The following is a 20,000-nucleotide window of genomic DNA, read 5'->3' on the forward strand; positions in this document are numbered from 1 at the left end:
GAGATTTAAGGAACCTGTGATAAGGTTGTGTTTTTTTTACTTAGTATCTTTTTCAAACATTTGTAAGTGTTGAAGAGATCATTTCTGAACTCCACTTAAGCTTTAATTTTCTGATATTTTCTCAGAATTTTAAGTTTATGATTGAAGTCTTCAATGTTTTTAATCATGATATAATGCCATATCAACCACTTTCAGATGCTGTAAAACTATTATAACAATATTCTGGCTCACGTGTTGTTCCCAAGATTGTGCACTAGTGTAGCTACCATATCCCCTCATCCCAGGTGTCCCTTAAGCACTGGGACCAATACAATTTAATATCTTCATAAATTACATAGCCAGAGGGATTGTGTGTGCTCTCATCAAGTCTGCAGACAGGCTGAGTGGTATGGCTGATCTGCATGAAGGAAAGGAGGCCATCCAGCAGGAGCTTGACAGGGTTGAGGAACAGGCCCACACGAACCCCATGAAGTTGAATAATGCCAAGCAGGAGGTCTTGCAACTGGGATGAGGCAATCCCCAATATCAATATAGACTGGTGGATGAAAGGATTTGAGAGCAGCCCTGCAGAGAAGGACCTGGGTGGGTGAAAAATTGGACATAAACTATGTGAACTTGCCACCCAGTTAAACCAGTTGTATCCTAGGCTGTGAAACAAACCAAAAGTGGCCAGCAGGCTGGAGAGGATGATTCTGTCCCTCCACTCTACTCTCAAGAGATCCGACTTGGGGAATTTCATTCAGTTCTAGGTCCCTGATACAAGAGATTTGAGGCATGTTGTTGGTTGGAGAGGTAAAGGATCTTGCATTTATAGCACTTTATGTATATAATGAGAAGGAAGCAGCTATACAAAATATATATGAAAACAAAACCCTCCTTTTCTTTTTTTCTTTTCCATAAGCAAAATGAGATTTGAAAACCCACCTTTTAAATTGTTCAATACATCCATAACCTGAAGACTTTCTGTATATTATGATATAATATCAAATTATCTATTGTATACAGAAAGTATTTTTCATTAATGACATCGAAGATAGAATAGCTACTTATTAAACTCACAGATACCAACAACTTGGGAGATAATGCAAGCACATTGGTATGGTGAATACACGTCAACTTTAGAAAATTCAGGTAGAGGTTTAGGAAAGAGTGTTATATGAAGAAAGATTGAAAGAAAGGTTATAGAAAGAGCAACAAGTAAGATGCTGAAGTTAAAAATCAGCACAGACTGTGAAGCACTGGATCACATTACTTGGGTAGCATTGGACTATCCTTGGAGGCCTTTATGAAGAGGTTAGACATAAATTTGTGAGAAGGGAGTTCAGTCACTGCTCACTCTTTGGGAGAATAAGGGGATGATGAAGTAATCTCTTAGCAAGTAGTATTATATCATGTTTAAATGCCCTCATGAAAATAACTATCTCCTATATAACAAGTGCTGGCAAAATACCTCGAATCTGGACCAACAATGCAGTGTAATAAACAGGAGGCAAGATGGCTTCAGCAGGAACAAAAGTAAAATATGACAATGCCAAATGCTTTCACAAAATTTGTGGATAAAGATATAAACAAATGAATATAGTAATTACCATGGATCACTTTCTTTACAACTGGTGGATCTACTGTTATAAAAGTAACATTCTCCTTGTACCCCAGCACTTTCAAAATGACACTCTGTGTGAGAGACCTTTGTAATTTAACAGAAGGATCCTAATACTTGCAGATCTCTCTGCTCATCTCAATACATTACTTCTTCCTTTCTCACAGATTGCACAACATGAAGTTTCTCTGTCTCTGTGGCTGCTTTCAACATTCACTGTTCCACATGCTTTGCAACTTCACATGAAAATTTTTCTCTCACTCCTGCAACTGGCAAACTTCATGTTCTCATGTTCTCTGATGTATACCATATCCTTAAAGACATAATCATTTATAAAATTTAACTGGAACAAGTGCCAGGAGACAGGTAACAGTTGCTGGACACTCACAGAGGCCTCATGAAGACTGTTTGAAGGCTACTGGAGAGGAGCTTTGAGGCTTCAAAGGAAAAAGAGAGATAACAGAACAAGCAGCTGAGGGATAAATATATGCTAGGAAGGACTGTATAAAGAAACTTCCAAATATTTAGAGATGAAGCCAAATTCCCAAAGCTTTCAGTAACTTGTGTGATGGAAGGTGAACTTGTCTTTTGAGTTTTGCTCAAGATTAGACTGATTCTGCCTTGGGAAAACTTGTAATAGCTACTAAAATCCTGCTAAAATCTAGGCAACAGCAACAAAACAAGTGTAACATTCAACTTTTAAACATCGGAATGCATGCTGTTGCTGACAAGAAAACAACCAGATCCTATAACCAAGTACATGATTTCTTAATTAAATTGAGTTGAGCTGGTGTCAACAAGGAGAATAGATACTTGATACAATATTCTCAATTATGGATAGCGTGTTTTCTAGAGAGGTTTCGTGTCACATCAGCTTTAATGTTAAGGGATAGCAAATCCAGCAAAACAGCAGTGAGAACACAGGACAACAAAATATAAATAATTACAATAAACAAAGCTGGGATATGGTTAGTAGAAATTGTTCTCAGTACAAGCTTTGAATAAAAGATACAAAATCAGAGAATGCCTTTTATAACCAGCAGCACTGAGTTAATAATACAAAGACCCTGAGAACTTTCCTTCTTCCAAACAGAAATAAACAATTTAAGTTTCCCTAAACTTCTTTCAACCATTTCTAAGGAAGGAAAAAAAGGAATTAGTTAATTTCAGAAAAAAATTTTAAAAGGCAAGGGTTTGGTGTTTAATTCTGAAAGCAGACGGAAAAGTGCTGCAAACCCCTCAGCTGGTATCCCCAGTGGAATAAATTCCATAGTTTCAATTTGGGTCCTCTAATCACTGTTGCCCACATCCACTCAAAATCTTTAATTTCTGCTAAAATTATTTAGGGGAAAGTGCTGTAGGACATCATGATTGAGAGGTGAAGTCAATGCAATGACCAGCACTGAAGAGACTGTTCCTGGCTTTGAATTGAAGAGGTGGTAGATGTTGAGAGCTGCCTAGGTCAATATGCTGACCGTGACCTTTGTAACCAAGCCTATGGTCTGCAGCAAGTCATGTAGTTTTGTTTTGTTTGGGGATTTTTTAAGATCTTTTGGTGCATTTTTATGCTACAAAAAGGTTTCAATAACCAGTCTAAAATCATGAAAGGGTAAGGGTTTTTTGCTGGGTTACACCTGAAAGTATTTTGTATTGCTGCAGTGACTGAGGCACCTAGTAACACTAAGGACTTTCTTTCTCTGGTGTTCAGTGGCAGAAAGGGCAATCAACTAGTCCATGTCTTTAAGTCAGTCTCAGACTTATTTTCTATGAGAATTTAATTTTGATACTGTTGACTCGCTAGCTTTACCAATGACCTCATGTAGAACTATATAGAGATGACTAATTTTCTGGAACACAGCTGAACAGTTATCCCAAAGGAATCTTTGGGACTGAACAATTCCTGAAGTATATATGGCATGACAAACTATGATGATTTTGCTTACCTCTGAAAGTAACCAATATTTTTAAAGATAAAGTAATAAAAATCAGGTTGCTCCCTCACAACTTTAACTATTTTCCCAAACCAAATAATTTAATTTGACCCATTCTTGCTCACAAGTCTGTAGGCAGCCTGCAGCCCACAAATATTTCTTCTTCTAAACCAATTGGTTAGTCTGCAGATATTTTCCAAAGTGTACTATTTCTCCATCAACTCTACTTCAATTACATTGATTATGGTTACAGTAAATGGAAAGAATAAACCAGAACATGCTGTATTTGTGTTATACAATATCTTTCATAGAACTCTAAATTTCCAGTATAACTTTTTACGTTAGACACCTGCAATTTTTATTCACATTTTTACTTATTACCCACACTGCCCTGAATTCTTTCATGCTGTAGGCACCCTGAATTACAAGTGTAATTTGATTCAGCTACGTGAAGTGTTCCATGTATATTTTGGAAGAAAATATTAAAAAGACCCACAGTTACAAATTTCTTCAAATTGTGGAAGCCTGAAAATTTTTGTGTCCAAGTCAACATGGTAAGATAATAAAGCACAAAGAATACTGTGACCAAACTGATTCTTTCTGTACATTTCTATATTTTATTATTTGAGGAACATATTTTTAATCTTTATTTCTATTTGAAACATCTTGGCTTTTTAAAGACTTTTCTGTGTTAACATCTAACTTTATATAAAATATTTTCCTAGTTTAACTTATTGAAACACATTATTTACAACTATTTCTGTCTGACTTAATATTTGTGAAGCTCTGACTTCTGTTAAACTTCTCAATTAAAACATTTTTCACCAAATATTATTTGGTAAAAAGGTAATAACTACATTAAATATGCAGTATCTAGCCTGTTTGTTTGGCTTCCCCCCTCCCTCCCTCCTCCCCCTCCCCTCCCCCCCCTTTTTTTTTTCCTAGAAAAACTGGACCAGTATTTCTTTAGGAAGATCTGTAGCTCATCTTGCCAGTATGGCTCTACGTCTGTAGGATATCCTGTAGTAGTTTAAAAAGAAAAGCTCTCCCTTCCAACCCACAGTTTCAAATCTAGAATTTTTATTTTTATGCTTTGCTAGGCAAATAGAGAGAAATCCTCAAATCCTACAGTAGTTTCAATATATTTAATTCTATTACTTTGTCTCTTTACAATTTCACGCTATTACAAAAAAGTTTATTATTTTTCTTAAGTAGAAGTGAACTGTTTATTGATGTGAATATGTAGAGCCATTTAAGGAGATACTAATCCAAATATTGAGAAAGGGAAGAAAGCGTATTAGACGAGTAATTAAATACAAATTCAGTAATGCTGCAACTGTCACAAAATCCATTATTATTTTTCCTTGAACATCAGGAATCACTTCTCCCATGTATTTATCACATATACTGAAATGCTGAAGAAGTGCTATTATTTCTAGACAAAATAGTGCCTATATGCAAATCTCTAGCTTCCAGCAAGAAATTCAGGAGGTCCTATTGTCACATACCCTTGTCAGGCTGCTGCAAGTGCACTACCTCATTTCACTAAGGAGTGAGTGGAGGTACAATATACTGGTGCAGGAATACTCAAGATGTGATGCCTATAGATGCACTGCTCCTCAATGGGGATGTTTCTGGATGTGCTTTGCCAACCTGCCACTTTCAAATTACACCGCTCCACCCTGGGCCCTCCAAGATCGATGATGGAAAAAAAAGGAAATAGTAACTTTTTCTTCTCTCAAACAAAACACCAAAGAACAAAAAAATACCTTCAAAATACACTTATTTTATCCATCACTAAAGATTTCAAGTCTACGGTGATGTAGTAGAGAATTGCACTCACTTGGTAACGGAAAGCAGAGGCAAAAAGCCTCGGTGGCAGGAACTGCTGAAGAATCTGAGAGAAGAGTGCACTGGAATCATAAAGTAAGCTACTGAAGTTTGTAATCTTTAGTTCATCACTAGACAAGGCAGTGTAAAATGGAATTAATGATCAATGGTCACAAACTGCCTCTGGCACATCAAATAGGTGTAGGAGCAAGCAAGAATGAGATTGTATCATACCAAAATCAGACTTAAAGATTCACCAGCAGTAAAATCAGTTAGATGAAGGAAGAACAAAAGACTATTTCACAACATGGAAGTAGATTACCAGCGAAAGTTCTCTAGATTCTCACATTTGATTTTTATTTTGAATATAATTATGAAAACCTCAGAAAAAGGTATTAACAGAAGTAAGAACACAATTTATTTAGATGACTCGTATGTAAAGCTAATCGAAAATAATAAAAAACCCTGACAATCTATGGCACAGCATTTTACTGTTAAGAAATGAAGAAAATAAACTATCCATTCACATCTACCTATGGTAACCACTTGGTAAACAAGTTAATATAAATCCTGCAATGGTGACTGCATAAGAAAATCCAGTACTTTAGAATAAGGGCTGTAACAACAATATAAAACTTATTTATGTATTTATAGTATGCACTCACTTCAACTTGTATGTTCAATGTACTTGACTACCACTTAGCAGGTATGCATTGATCTCAAAAATAATACAGCAGAATCCAGAGAAGAACAGCAGAAGTGACCTAGGAAACTTTAAAAATTATAGGAATAATCTGTATTTAATTTAGCTACCACTTAAGTCAACATGAGGAGCAGTATCTAGAAGATACAAGTAAAAGTGATATACTAGAAACATAGAAATAAGGAAAACACAGGAAAACTCCAAAAGCTCACCTTCATCTTATGCATACTTTAGGATCACCCAACTTAACATGGTGTATTTATTACCATTCTATCACTAAAGTTGTCCTACTACCAATTTTTCCTGACAATAAAAAGGCACAGAGCTACTGCTAAATAAAAGTTTTTAAAATCCTCAGGAAGTGACATAGATAATAAGGTGCAGGTTGATCTTTTTTTTTTTTTTTTTTTTTTTTTTTTAATTTAGTAAATATTTTTAATAGGATTAAAATATGTAAGTATTCAGTAATTCAGATGCCACCTGCCATTACTCTACAGGAAAATGTTTTAACAGATATTGACCCTCACACCACAGCAGTCAGCCAGCCATTAATTCACAGAGATTAGAAGCAAGCCTTTCCTTTTTATTTCTACACCATAGGCACTTCCCAACTCAGGGATGATTTTATGCTGCTTATCTACAAAATACACCAATGCAAAAGTCATTAGACCAAGCACATCAAAATACAAACTACTTCAATTTAAATTAGGGAGAACTAGAACTTGCAGTTTTTATTTTAAACAAAGTTTGAGAATGGAAACTGGTGGCAAATCAGAATGAGAACACATGCAAAACAAGTTTTTGAAGAACTTCAGCTGAATTGAAAAAATGTTGAATATAAAATAAAAACCATCAATTGTCCTTCTCTTCCTTTTTAGCTTTGCACAAATGACCTCTGTACAGAGAAATTCTAGAAGATTGACTGCCTTGTCGATACTTACATGAGAATTTGATTTCCCTTTAACAAAAAAAATAAAACAAAAAACCTCCAACTTTGGTTAAAAATGGGTAATGAAAAGCATACAGAATTTTTTTTCTTAGACTATGAAACTGATAATTAAAATGACTAGGTCTTCATGTTGTTTTGGTATCAGGTTTTTTTGAATTTTTTTTTAATTGGTAAGAAAATACCAAGACAATTAAGTGTGTAACCCATCTGCACTGATCTATCATAAGCTATGATTGATCATAATACTTCCTACAAAAATAATTAGATTAAATCTGAACTGTAGATAAAGAAAGGATCATTCAAGAAAAAACAACACATGGAATAATTTTTCTTTAAATATCAAATTAGGTCGATAACTCATGCACAAGTAGCCCTCTTTACAGGATCAGAATTTTTGGTTTGGATTAAGAAGATGACATTAAAACAGATTTTCTGATTCTAGTGACTCTTACTAGAATTCCCATCCTTGACACCAGCTTGTTCCCTTTGGTGTCTAAATAAATATATTTTCTCTGTGACTGAATCACAAAAAAGTAGAAACTTGACTAGGAATTAGCTTAGGGCACAGGTCTCTAAAGTCTTTCAAACCCTCAACCGCATCTAGTTCAAACGTCAAAAGTTAACATGCTAAACAAAGAAAAGGATTAGGGAGAAAGAGCTCAGAAGTTTTTAAGGTAAAAATTCAAAGGAAAATGTGACAAAGTGCTAGAGATTTGAGTGTCTGATTATTTTGGAGGTTGCTGAAGAACCACTGAAAGAAAGCAAGCCTGAAAACAACAAAGTTTAAGAAAAGAGGCTATGGATCTGGCATCTATAGTATCTAATGACTGGGAAGTTTTAAAAATTGTACCTGTTACACAGAAACAAGGACGTATCTCAGTGCTACCTCTGAGTTAAAGCATACAAATATTTTCTATGCAAAATCTGAAAGCTATTCAATGATCCAGGAGAAGCTGAGGGAGAATTTGGACTGTATTATGAATGCTTTTTATGAATCTTAGTATAAATACAGACTATATGAAATTATTTTTCTATTTCTGTTGAAAGCTTTTACATGAATAAAACTCTGCTACCTTGGAAAATATATAGCTGAAGAGAGATAGTGTGGGAAAAAAACACTGAAAATAATATCCTTTTACTAACATGCCCAGCACTTTTTATACGATTTTATAGCAAATCATTAACATTTTTCCACAGTGACACCTAAGAATTTTGTTCTGATGTAGCAGCATGGGATTAAATAGCATTAGACTTACATCTTGTCATGGTGCATTTTTTCTCCTAGAACAGTGTCGTCCCTGAGACTGTTGATTTATATGTATGTTTGCTGGGTGCATTTCAAAATTTTCAGTAGGATGCTGTTATAATATATCCTTTCCATATGGTAAGCTTCTTGGAGCATTGGTCTTTTATTTTATTATTAGAATTTTTAAGAGTTAGGACTTGAAGTGATGACTAGCTTTGCCTACTAGAACAAGCCTGGAGAATGACCAGCCCTTTGATATGTATTTTGATGAATAGCTGATGGCAGCATTTAACAAGTAGAACCCCATGTCACACTTGGCAGGGACAAATGGGTCAAACTGACCCGTGTAGGACTGTGTATGGCCCTAGCTGACATTTCTCACATTAGTTAAATCTTATGCTCACTGTCTTTTTCTGTAAGGGGAAGGTTCATTCAATCTTAAGGACAGAGAGCAGCACAACTCCCCCATAATCCAGGAGGAAGCAGTTAATGACCTGCAATGGCACCTGGACACTCACAAGTCCACGGGGCCAGATGGGATTCACTCAAAAGTATTGGGGGAGCTGGCAGAGGAGCTCACCAAGACTCTATCCATAATCTATTGACAGTCTTGGTTAACAGGGGAGGTCACAGATGACTGGAGGCTTGCCAGAGTGATACTCATCTACAAGAAGGGCCAGAAGGAGGACCCAGGAAACTATACGCCTGTCAACCTGACCTCAGTGCCTGGAAAAATTATGGAGCAGATCATAATGAATGCAATCACCAGGCGAGTGCAGGACAGGAAGAAGATCAGGCCCAGCCAGCAAGGGTTCAGGAAAGGCAGGTCCTACCTGACCAACCTGGTCTTATTCTATGACTATGTGACCCCTAGAGCACAAGGGGAAGACTGTGAATGTTGCCTACCTGGACTTTAGTAAAGGCTTTGACACTGTCTCTCAGCATTTTCCTTGAGATGCTGGTGGCTCATGGCATAGACAGGTGTACTCTTTGTTTCATCAGAAATTGGCTGCATGGCAGGGCGTAGAGGGTTGTAATCAATGGAGTTTCACCCAGTTGGCGACTGCTCACCAGTGATGTTCCCCAGGGATCAGTTCAATATCTACATTGATGATCTAGATGAGAGGATTGAGGGCTTCTTTACTAAGTTTGTAGATGACAAATGGGGTGGGAGTGTTGGTCTGCTTGAGGGCAGGAAGGATCTGCAAAGTGACCTGGAAAGCCTGGACCAGTGGGTCAAAGTCAATAAAATGAGGTTTAGTGAGGCCAAGTGCCAGGTCCTGCTCTTTGGTCACAACAACCCTATGCAACATTACAGACTTGGGGAGTAGTGGCTGGAAAGATGCCAGGCAGAGAAAGACCTGGAGGCACTGGTTGATACCCAGATCAATGTAGACCAGCATTGTGCCCAGGTGGCCGAGAAGACCAACAGCATCCTGACTTGTATAAGGAATAGTGTGGCCAGAAAGAGCAGGGAAGTGGTCGTGCCCCTGTACTTGGCACTGGTGAAGCCACACCTTGAGTACTGTCCAGGTCTGGGCTCCTCACTACAAGAAAGACTGGAGCAGGTTCAGAGAAGGGCAACTAAATTGGTGAAGGGTCCGGAGAACAAGCCCTATGAGAAGAAGCTGAGAGAACTGGGAATGTTTAGTTTGGAGAAGAGAAGGCTCAGAGGAGACCTTATTGCACTCAACAACTACCTGAAACAAGGCTGTAGGGAGGTGGATTCTGGCCTCTTCTCTCAAGTGAACAATGATAGGACTAGAGGAAATGGCCTGAAGTTACACCAAGGGAGGTTTAGACTAGATCTGAGGAAGAAATTCTTTATTGAGAGCATAGGCATTGGAGTGGACTGCCTAGGGAGCTGGTAGAGTCACCATCCCTTGAAGTATTTAAAAACAGTGTAGATGAGGCACTTTGGGATATGCTCTCATGGATGATACAGATATTGACACATTTTATTGGGAAGGGGGATGTTGACAGTTGGATACGGTGATCTTAGAGGTCTTTTCCAACTGTGGCAATTCTGTGTGATTCTGTGTGATTAAAGATTTAAAGCTGTGACAGTTTCAGATTAGAAAGTAAATGGACTTGGACAATCTCAGCTAGCCTCTAGTAAGAAATGACATAGGGAAAAAAACCTTACTTTTTGAAGATTTATCATAAGAATCACAGAAAATAGACTTGTAAGGGACCTCAAGAGATCAAATAGCCTCTTCATCCCCATCCTCTATCCACAAGAAGGATCATTTATACCTAAACCACTTGTGACCACTTTTAATTTTTTCTTAGAAGCCTCCAGTATTAGCAGTTTCACAGTCTCTCTGTACACATGTCAGCACTTCATTATCCTACAGTCAAAAAGCTTTTATTTTTTCTGGTGTCTATCCCAACTGTTCTTGCTGAAATACTAATCAATTATTTCTTCTCCCAGTCCCAGTGGACAAGGATAAATTAATTCCAATCTTCTCCGCACAGCATTCTGAAGACTGTCATCATTTCCCCATTCAGTTTTGCTCTTCTCAACAAACAGTGTTTTTAGTCCTCAGTCTTCAGAAAAGGCCAAGCAGAAGAATTGGGTGGAGAAGAGAGCTGATTTTAACGTACAACATTCCTGTGAAGGATGCTTCACAACCACATACCTTTGTCAGCATTCACTCAGCTGATGATCTGCTACAGTCCTAAGACTGATTGCATATCCAGTCATCACCACCTCCTGTTCACACCAATGACTGTTCTTACATCTGACACTTCCAACTTAGTATCTCTGTTCTCAGAACATTTCATGAAACTGTTAACAACACAAATACTAATTGTGTTGCATATCTTTGAGCTACTATAGATTTATGATTTGGATATGAAAGGCAACATGTTTGACTAATATGTTGTATCTGTATGGGCTCTGCAAGAAAACACAAATGTAGTCTGCTTGCAGGTGGAGTTGATTAGGAAGTATCTGAGATGGTACAGAGCCTAGGTTAGCATAGCCTGCCTCTTAACCGCACATTTTGGCCTCTGCTTAACGCAGACCTCTGCCTCATGGGGCACTTTATTCCAGCTGAATAAACAGTGTAAATTGCCTAGAGTTTTCTACAAATTCTAAAGACTAGTCAAATAATAACATATACTCATAATAATGTTCTATATTGTTCAATGAATCTTTGCTTGGATTTATGGTTCATAATTTAAACATTACCAACTGGATATAATGTATGATTTTATCTAACTATTTACATGGTATGTAAATATAAAGGCACATTTTGGATATGCATATTTATAAAAAATATCTAGAGAGTCCACTTTCAAAAGTTTTAGCTTGCAATATTACAGCTACTAAAAATCCAAAGGCAATCATCAAAAGTGGATACAATTCATAACTGTGTATGCAGTTGTAGAAATACACTGTAAATGGCAATATCATCTCAGCTTTTGTGCTGAACAAAGACAGGAATCTCCCATGAACTAAATTTAAGAGTTACAGAACCACACTGCAGAGAGATTTAGTTGTTTTTTAACATCTATAACAATATTTAAGATGTCACCTTTTCTAATGTAGACCTGTAATGTGAAAAGCATAAACATCTCGCCCATACACTGAGAATTCATAACAGCAGTACCACAAAGTTTTCAGTAAGACAGCTTCCAAAAAAGATTCTGTGAAACCCCACAGGAGCCTAGCAACTTCTATAAGCCATGCTATGGGGATCTGACACTTTTCAGCTGAAGGCACTGTATCTCTGGAGTGATCTTTTTGTCAAGAGCATTGGGAATGTACTGTAGAAGTGCAACAATCAGGATTGGAATAATGTAAAGAAGAAATAGCAACTTCTGATCCAAAGCAAGACAGGTAACATTTAAGAAGCTAAAGAGGAAATGATAAAGGACTGGAACACCAGTCTTGATAGATAAGAAAATTGTTTAACAGAAGCAAAATATAGAGGACAAATGGACTGAAAAGTAAGGCAAAAAAACCCCACCAAAACAAACAAGGAGAGCATAGACATATAGGAAAATATTCAAGTGAAGAGTTAAGTCAACAGGAATAGAAAAAATAGTATTAATCAAACCATCATTGGTTATTTTTCCTTTAGTGCCCACCAACATGTCAGTGGCTCTACAAAAGAAGGGAGACACAGTCAAAACTCCAGAGTTTACTGTCACATGATCCACACAATTAACAAAGGCAAAAAAACCCCATAAATGGTAAGAATATAATATCATAAAATGTTGGACCTGCCTCTCTCTTTCAGATGCTTTTCAGTGCTTTGCTAAGACAAAATTTTTTCACTTCATGTTCTCACAATAGAGCTTCTTTCAATGGCCAGATGCTCACACAAAAGCTATAACCTTTAAGATCCTATGTTTCTTGTTCCTCTTTTTATAAAAAAATAAAAATCAATTGTTGCTACAAAGTTGCTTTGCTTTAAGTTAGATTTGTGAATAAAAATGTGTGAAATTAAATTTTACAGGCATTAAAATATCATGTGATTAGGTGAAACACTTTTGTCAAACCAGAAATACTGCAATTGCTACCACATTCATCTACTCAATTACATGCTTCTCACCTATTTAATAATGCTTGTTACATCCCTGTTAATTGATGTGTTTCAAGAGTTTATTTTCTTATACACTATGTCAGGTTTTATACAATGAACAAGAGATGTGAATCATAGCAGTCTCCTAGAACAGAACAATCCTCCAAGGTAAATGCAAAGAGATCATGAAATAGGACAATGCAATGATAATAAAAAAATAAAAAAAAAAAAAAAAGGAAAGAAGGAAAGACAGGGGACTAGAACATTATGAAGTTAAAGAAACAAGGGAATGAAAGGGATTAAAACTGGAATGATAGGTAACCTACTGTAAGTGATGTGAAAGCTTAACAGTGGGGGACTGGAATAATCAGATGTGGGAACAACCTGACAATGGAATGCTTTCAAACTAAAGCACCTCAAAAGTAAATGATCTTAAAGCAGAATAATCATATTTGCCTCTGGGAATAAAATTTAAAGATAAAAAGTTTGAAAAAAATAACAAGTTTGATGATTATGTAGATAGAACTGCTGAGACAAATGATCCAGTCAGGGCATGAGTGGGAAAGGTAAAGGAGTAGGGTTGGAAACAGCAGCAGAATACAAAGGAAAAGGTGACTGCAACCACAGATGGATGGAACTCACCTTTTCACAGACAGAATTGAAGACGAAGGACTACACTGGATAAGCTCATTTTTTAAAGTCATCTCAGATGGACTCTTACTTGTTCATGACAAAAGTCATTCTTTCTCTCAACAACCTAACAAAATATTTTCTAGAAACAGTTTTAAAGATCATGGGATATATGTGCATCTTGACATTTGGCTTCAAACAGTTTCCATTGCACAAAGAGAGTACATCACTACAATAGCTGAACAGAGTCATATAACAGATGAGGATATACAAATCCACTTTTTAAAAAGATGTGACTTTAAAAAATAGATTTTTTGTTTTCACTGCATTTTTAAAAAACAATCAACAATTAAAAAAAATTAATATGAAATTCATTATCTCCAGGATTCTGGATTTGGTGGTAGGAATGACATTATTTTCATAAATCAACTGAGAATATGAGAAATCAGTTTCATTGTCTTCAGCCTACACCTCATACAGTATGCGAGTGAAGAACACCAGGATGACAGCCACTTTGGACAAAACTAAATATATTTTCTTTCCTTCTATCCTTTACTAACTCCACCCACTCTTGATTTTAGTGAACTGCTATGGAACAGTTGTGCAGATTAAAATTTTACCTTTTACAATGATGTAAAAAGACATTTTGCATGATGAGTTTGTCCCAGTATGAACACGCTGACAAGAGATGCACTAAGTGCTCTGGTCACAAAACATCCCAGTCTGTGCCAGTTTCAATAATCACCTAAGTGTGATCACCCTAGTACAACAGCACCAATAAGCACCAGAATGTCAATGGAACAAAATTTCTATCCTCAAGAGTGAGAACTGACTTTCAGTTCCTTCAGGACAAACAAAGTTCGATTCTTAAATGAACATCAGGGTCATAATGAAATCAACTTTGTGATATTAGTTTTCCTGTCTCATGTATTTTCAAGAATCCATCTGAAATTCTTCAGCAGTATATTGGCTATGACATATTGGTTAAAAAGAAGTTGTGTTATCACTAATGTATGAACTGACATTATTGTTCTTAAGTATCATTGCATTTCTTGTCCAATGTTGTTTCTTCAGGGATGATAAATTTTTTTATAAAGGTTGCACAACCATGAAAATTTATTAATTGCACTTCTTCCAATGCTTGTGATTTTTTTTTTACTTCAGAAGTCTGTATTTATACCCCAAAGGTGTGCACTGAGGAGCTTCTAATTAAATCCATATACAACTGTTATGAAAAATCAGCATCATCTAATTCTATATAAATAATAAACCTTTTGATTTAAAATAGCTTCTGTCATGTTTGTTACTTTGAAACCTGCTGCTTATGTGCTAAAAAACACAGTAATTTCAGAGAAGTAGTCCATGTTCAAAAATGAAGAAAAAACAGAGGCTTAAGTATTTATTTCAATTGGAAGATAATTGCCTGACACTGATAATTGTCAACTGATGTTCGACAATGTTGGAATTTTGAACAGACCATATATGCCCACAATAAGTAATGCATTTTCTTGGGGAAGATTTATGTCATGGGAGCATTTAGTGTCCATGTCAACATCCCAGGAATCAGACATGAAGACAGAATTTGGATTTAATAGTGCAAAAATACAGGAAGTAATCGTAGGATCTGAGATCCTACTAGTGATGTGCTGTAAAATAGACTGTGGAATTATCATCTTTCAACAGACTGAGAATGGAAATTGGGAGGCAAGCGGCACAATATATGAGATGCTTTATGTAATAATTAAGACGGAAGATATCCCAATTACCAGGCTATGGTTATGCTGGTCACCTAAGAATTACTGCAGTATTTTTAAGTGTTCCAGAAGTGTAAGAATGGCTCAGATCATCTATCATTATGAAAAGTAAAAAACTGTAAAGTTTTAAAAGTGCCACTGGTCTAAATACAGTGTCTGGGACACACTGCACTCAACAAGCATTTGGATGTTATACGTTTTCTTCAAGTCATATACCTACCATCTTCCTCTAGTCAATGAACACAGAGAACACTCTTCTCAGAAAGCTGATTCATCCACCTATGTTAGATACTTGCCCACAGATGAACGTGTTAATTACTCTAACTGCTCTTACTACACTTTTCTGAAAACCAGATGTGAAGTGCCAGGTTCAAATACAAAAACTGCAATAATTTCCCCACTTCCTGACACTGAGTAGCTAAGGTATTAGAATACCAGAAATCAATTTCTCTGATAAAGTTCTCATGCTCAAAGCACAGAAATACTGACTGTGGTACGCACACCTATGCTTTTCTTTATGTTTATAAAAAGATAAATTTATGCCAAAAATATTTTGAACGTTGCAAATCAAGAAAGTTCTGCTATCATAGACTTGTCTGTCTGTTAAAACTGTACTCACTATAGTTCTAATAACCAAATGCCTGAAATGCTTGACTTTGACACTGTCACTGGAACTCTTTTCACATTTCCTGCTGATTCTCTAATACCAAACAAATGTCTCTCCCTGGAAGCTTGTCTGGAATCCAAACGCTGTCCCTTCCCAATTGAATGCTCTGATCTCTAAACTGCACGCAACTTCTTGCCTCTTTCCCTAATGCCACGCTCTATCGCTCCTGGCTGCATGCCAGCTTCAAGATGGCAGGCAAAAGAATTCCTCAGTCCTGGTGTTACAGCTAGCACATTTTCCTGGGAATCAGGAGATGGAGATTCAATCTACTTGGAAATTAATAGAGCCTCCTACTTTATAGGCGAGTGCAGTAATTACAACACACAGTCCCCCTAAGCAATAATTACAATACCCTTTCCCCCTCCCCCCAAAAAAAACCCAACCCTCATAACAACAAAAAAACATCTCTAGGGAAGAAGCACCCAGATTTCCTGGGTGAACCTTCTCAGAAAGCTACAAGTGCATGCATGCCTGTAGCAGTAAAATAGCCTTTTTCTAGTGTCCTAACATTTTTTTCAGAAAAAAAATTAAAAAATTTCCCAAACCAAAACCAAGTAACTGGGATTCATGTAGGTAATGTGGAATTTAAAATTTCTTTTTTTATCTCTTCTTGGTGATATTCCTTACTTATTTGACTTCTGTCATGCAGTCTTTTATTCTTTTCCCATTTTCTTATGTCATGCTCTTTAACAAAAATGAGGGGCCCTGGTCAATGTGCTCATGGAGGCAAAGAGGATGCCTCTCCTGTTCCCTGGTCCTCTGCTTCATGCACAATCCTCTCCCTTTCTTGCCTTTTCCTCATAGATTGCGTTCATTCCCTTTGTCATATTCTTGGCTCCCTCCAAAAGGAAAAGGCAAAAATTTCACAAGTGAGCAGGTATGTAGTCATAGCCTGTATCGTTTGGTTGACAGCTCTTGCTCTCACAGAAAGCCCAGTAATCTTGCACTAAGTTTGGTGCAAGGGATGAGTGAGCATAACCTCTTTTCTCCGAGTGGCATCTCAGTGCATTTGGCATTCTGTTGCTTCAGTTCATCAAAAACTGTGCAACATGTAGTCCTAAGTTTTAAAGTCACCAGTTTTGGAAAAACGACACCATAGAAATGAGAGAGGAAGGATGACTCTTGAGTTAGGGTGTAAACTCCAAGTGATCTGCCTTTTTTATAGATAAGAATGCTACAATGTGCTGCATTTTAGCTATAAACACAGCTATAAATGTCACTGTATCTACATAATCATATGCACAGATATCTCAGTTTATGCCAGCAGAATGGCAGACAGTACATAGGATATGTAAACAGATCTGCCAAACACTTGCAAAACAACTTTAATAGCAAGTGTCATTCTTTTCTGTAAAGTAGTTGTTTTTAACCACACATGATCTAAACTCTTGTTTGCTCTTTAAAGTTTTATTGTCTTGGCATTTTATACAGGAAGAGAGCATTAGCATACTCAGGAGAACTGCTAAAAGTAAAAGGCCTCAAGCTACCCACTGCATGGTTGATAGCATAAAGCATGGGATATAAAAACTTTTGTCTGATTGCTCACTTTACTTGTTTTAGAGTAGTTGTTACTCTCAAGAGCATATATTCATGTTCTTTCTACTTCAAGTTTTATTACTTCTTTTGTATTATTTAATACATCTAAAGACACTTCCAAAAGACAAATTTTTCCATTTTGAAAAAGTAATGGTTTGGAACATGATAAAATACATGAATGTTCACAGTGTATTATTTTCAAAGGCAAATAGAATAAATATGCAATAAAATAATTAAATGCATGACAATAAACATTTCTATGTAATCGTAGTTATGTTAATGCACCAAACAAAAGAAGAAAAACTAGGCGGAAGATTTTTGCTAAAAAAGGTCAGATCAAAATGGATTTGCCACATGCCAGAGCATAAGTAAAAAGGGACTTTGGTCTCAGTTACTGTTACTGCTAAGTATGCCACTCTAGGAATTAAAATGAACATCACAAAGTTAGATGAGAAAACTGAATGAAAAAAAGGCACAGCAGATCAGCTACTTTAAACACAGGAAAAAAAGGGACTGTAATTGTATATACACATTAAAAGTCATCCTACAGTAAACTTAAATCTAAGTCTACTTAGATCTCACACTGCTAATTATTATATAAATAACCTGGGAAACAATACCTCCAAGATACATGTTTTACTATTTAGTAAACAAGAAACCACCACGTTTGACACCACTGATTAAGGCCAGGCGTTTCTACAGCTTCAGACACATTTCTGAAATCCACAATACATCAATTTTTAATACTTCCACTCTCTCAGCTCCATTAAAAAGATGGTAGGGGAAAGATTTTAGAGTAATTAATGATATAGTTAGCTGCTAAATATTAATAGGAATCGTAGTCTTGCATAAAATATAACATATAAACCTTGCCAATACAGACGCACCAGTAATTAAACTTGAATATGTAATTACACTGATTTATACGACAGGCAAAAAGTTACACTTTACTGGCTTCTATGTAAACTGTGGGCAACAGTTAAACTTTGCATTTTACGGTTTAAATAAATGAGCAATATCTCAACTACAGTTCATAAATGGTTTAGAGACTCATAGTTAAAATTACAACTAATTCAAACATGAACACTTTGACTACCTCACAAACCAGGCTGTGAAAACGGCCATAGAGATCAGTTACCTGTTATATTCAATGCTTGCAAGCAAGTTGAAGACATAAAAAAGCTTACACAAGTCTTACTGCAAATGAAATGAAGACTCATCTATTTAACCATTTTAATATAAATATGTAGTTTCAAATATATAGTTCCAGATACTTCACTTACCATGTTTCAAAGCATTTTTGAGTAATAGCGTGTCTTAAAATAAGGCATTTTTTTCTTGAAAGGATGCTAACTGCACTTACATGTGAGGCTGGGGAGAGCAGCCCGGACTGCTGTTTCCATTACTGTCAATGTGATCCAGCGAACCATTGAGATCTTCATGGACTGCCTGCAGTAAGCCACTGGATGCGTTATTTATCAATCCTGGGTTACTAAGCAATGGTAAACTACTCTCTGCCAGTGCAGCCTAGCAAAATGAAGAGTAAAAATAAAAGTGTTAGTCCATATGTATTCAAACGACTTCTAAATGTTCATACACGTGAATGTACACACACACACAGAAAGAAGCTCATTTTGGGCAGTTGTAGAGGTGGTGAGAAGATTCTGTGCATTTTCCAGTTATTTTCACTGTTTGAATTTAACAGCACCTCTTTCTGGTTTACTATTTCTCTTACATGGGTTTCATTATTTTCCATTATTAAATATGTTCACAGCACTTCCTAGTTCTACATCATTTTTTGACTTTGAATTACACTTAACCCGTCTGCCCTTCCACACAATGTATGGCTCCTGCTATGGAGGCAATGCAGGCAGCTGCTACACTTTAAAAAAATGACCAGAACTTAACTCAAAATAAAGAAGTCCTGACATTTGCCTCTTCTGCATAAAAATTATATATTATAATTAAACTTTAAAGTTTTTGCCATGAGCACCATGCTCCCCAACACTATGATGTGAAATCATTTATGACAGCTTGGATAAATATTAATGCATATCCACATGCATTTGCAAAAGCTTCTATCAATCTAACATTTGCAGCAAAACTGAATGTTCCAGATTTTGCCACAGGGTGTCCTTCTTGCTTCTTCACATCAAAAGTAGAATGAATAAGAACTAGTACTTCTTGTAGTGCTAGGTGATACAACTTACATGGATGATAAACCCAACTATTTAGAATGACCATCAGGTCCACATAAACATAAGTACAGGCAACTCTATACCAAAGTATAACAGGAAATTAAGTGTGTCACACATATGAACACAATTACTGTGGGCAAAGAAAGAATAATCTAGTATTTTTTACCTGCAAGCTTGCATTAAGAGCTGCTCCATAGCCTAAGCTGGTGGGTATGTTTTTCACTAACGTTGGGCTTCTGAAAATAAATGATTTTTTTAAAGTTTAAAAAACAGGCAGACATTTTAGCTAGTTCATTGGATTAACAGGTTGGTTTTTCAGCTAACAAGAACAGAGTTTTAAAAGGAAAAAATTAAATTAATTCAGGGGTAAAGGGGCTCAGCCCTTTAGAAAAGTGATTTACTTTAATCAGCAAAGCAAAAG

At 36.4% G+C, this 20,000-nt stretch overlaps 1 protein-coding gene across 1 annotated transcript in view; it reads right to left on the reverse strand.

Annotated features, from left to right (window-relative positions):
• Positions 1–20,000, reverse strand: part of FOXP2 (forkhead box P2) — a 399,917-nt gene that overhangs the window by 7,905 nt on the left and 372,012 nt on the right. Inside the window, exons 17-18 of the mRNA XM_030450312.1 lie at positions 19,746–19,815; positions 18,745–18,908 (exon numbers count right to left, since the gene is read on the reverse strand). Coding sequence (XP_030306172.1) covers positions 18,745–18,908; positions 19,746–19,815 — 234 coding nt within the window. The remainder of the gene's footprint in view (positions 1–18,744; positions 18,909–19,745; positions 19,816–20,000) is intronic.

This window comes from Calypte anna, chromosome 1 (genome assembly GCF_003957555.1).
Source record: "Calypte anna isolate BGI_N300 chromosome 1, bCalAnn1_v1.p, whole genome shotgun sequence".
In the NCBI taxonomy this organism is placed as follows: domain Eukaryota; kingdom Metazoa; phylum Chordata; class Aves; order Apodiformes; family Trochilidae; genus Calypte; species Calypte anna.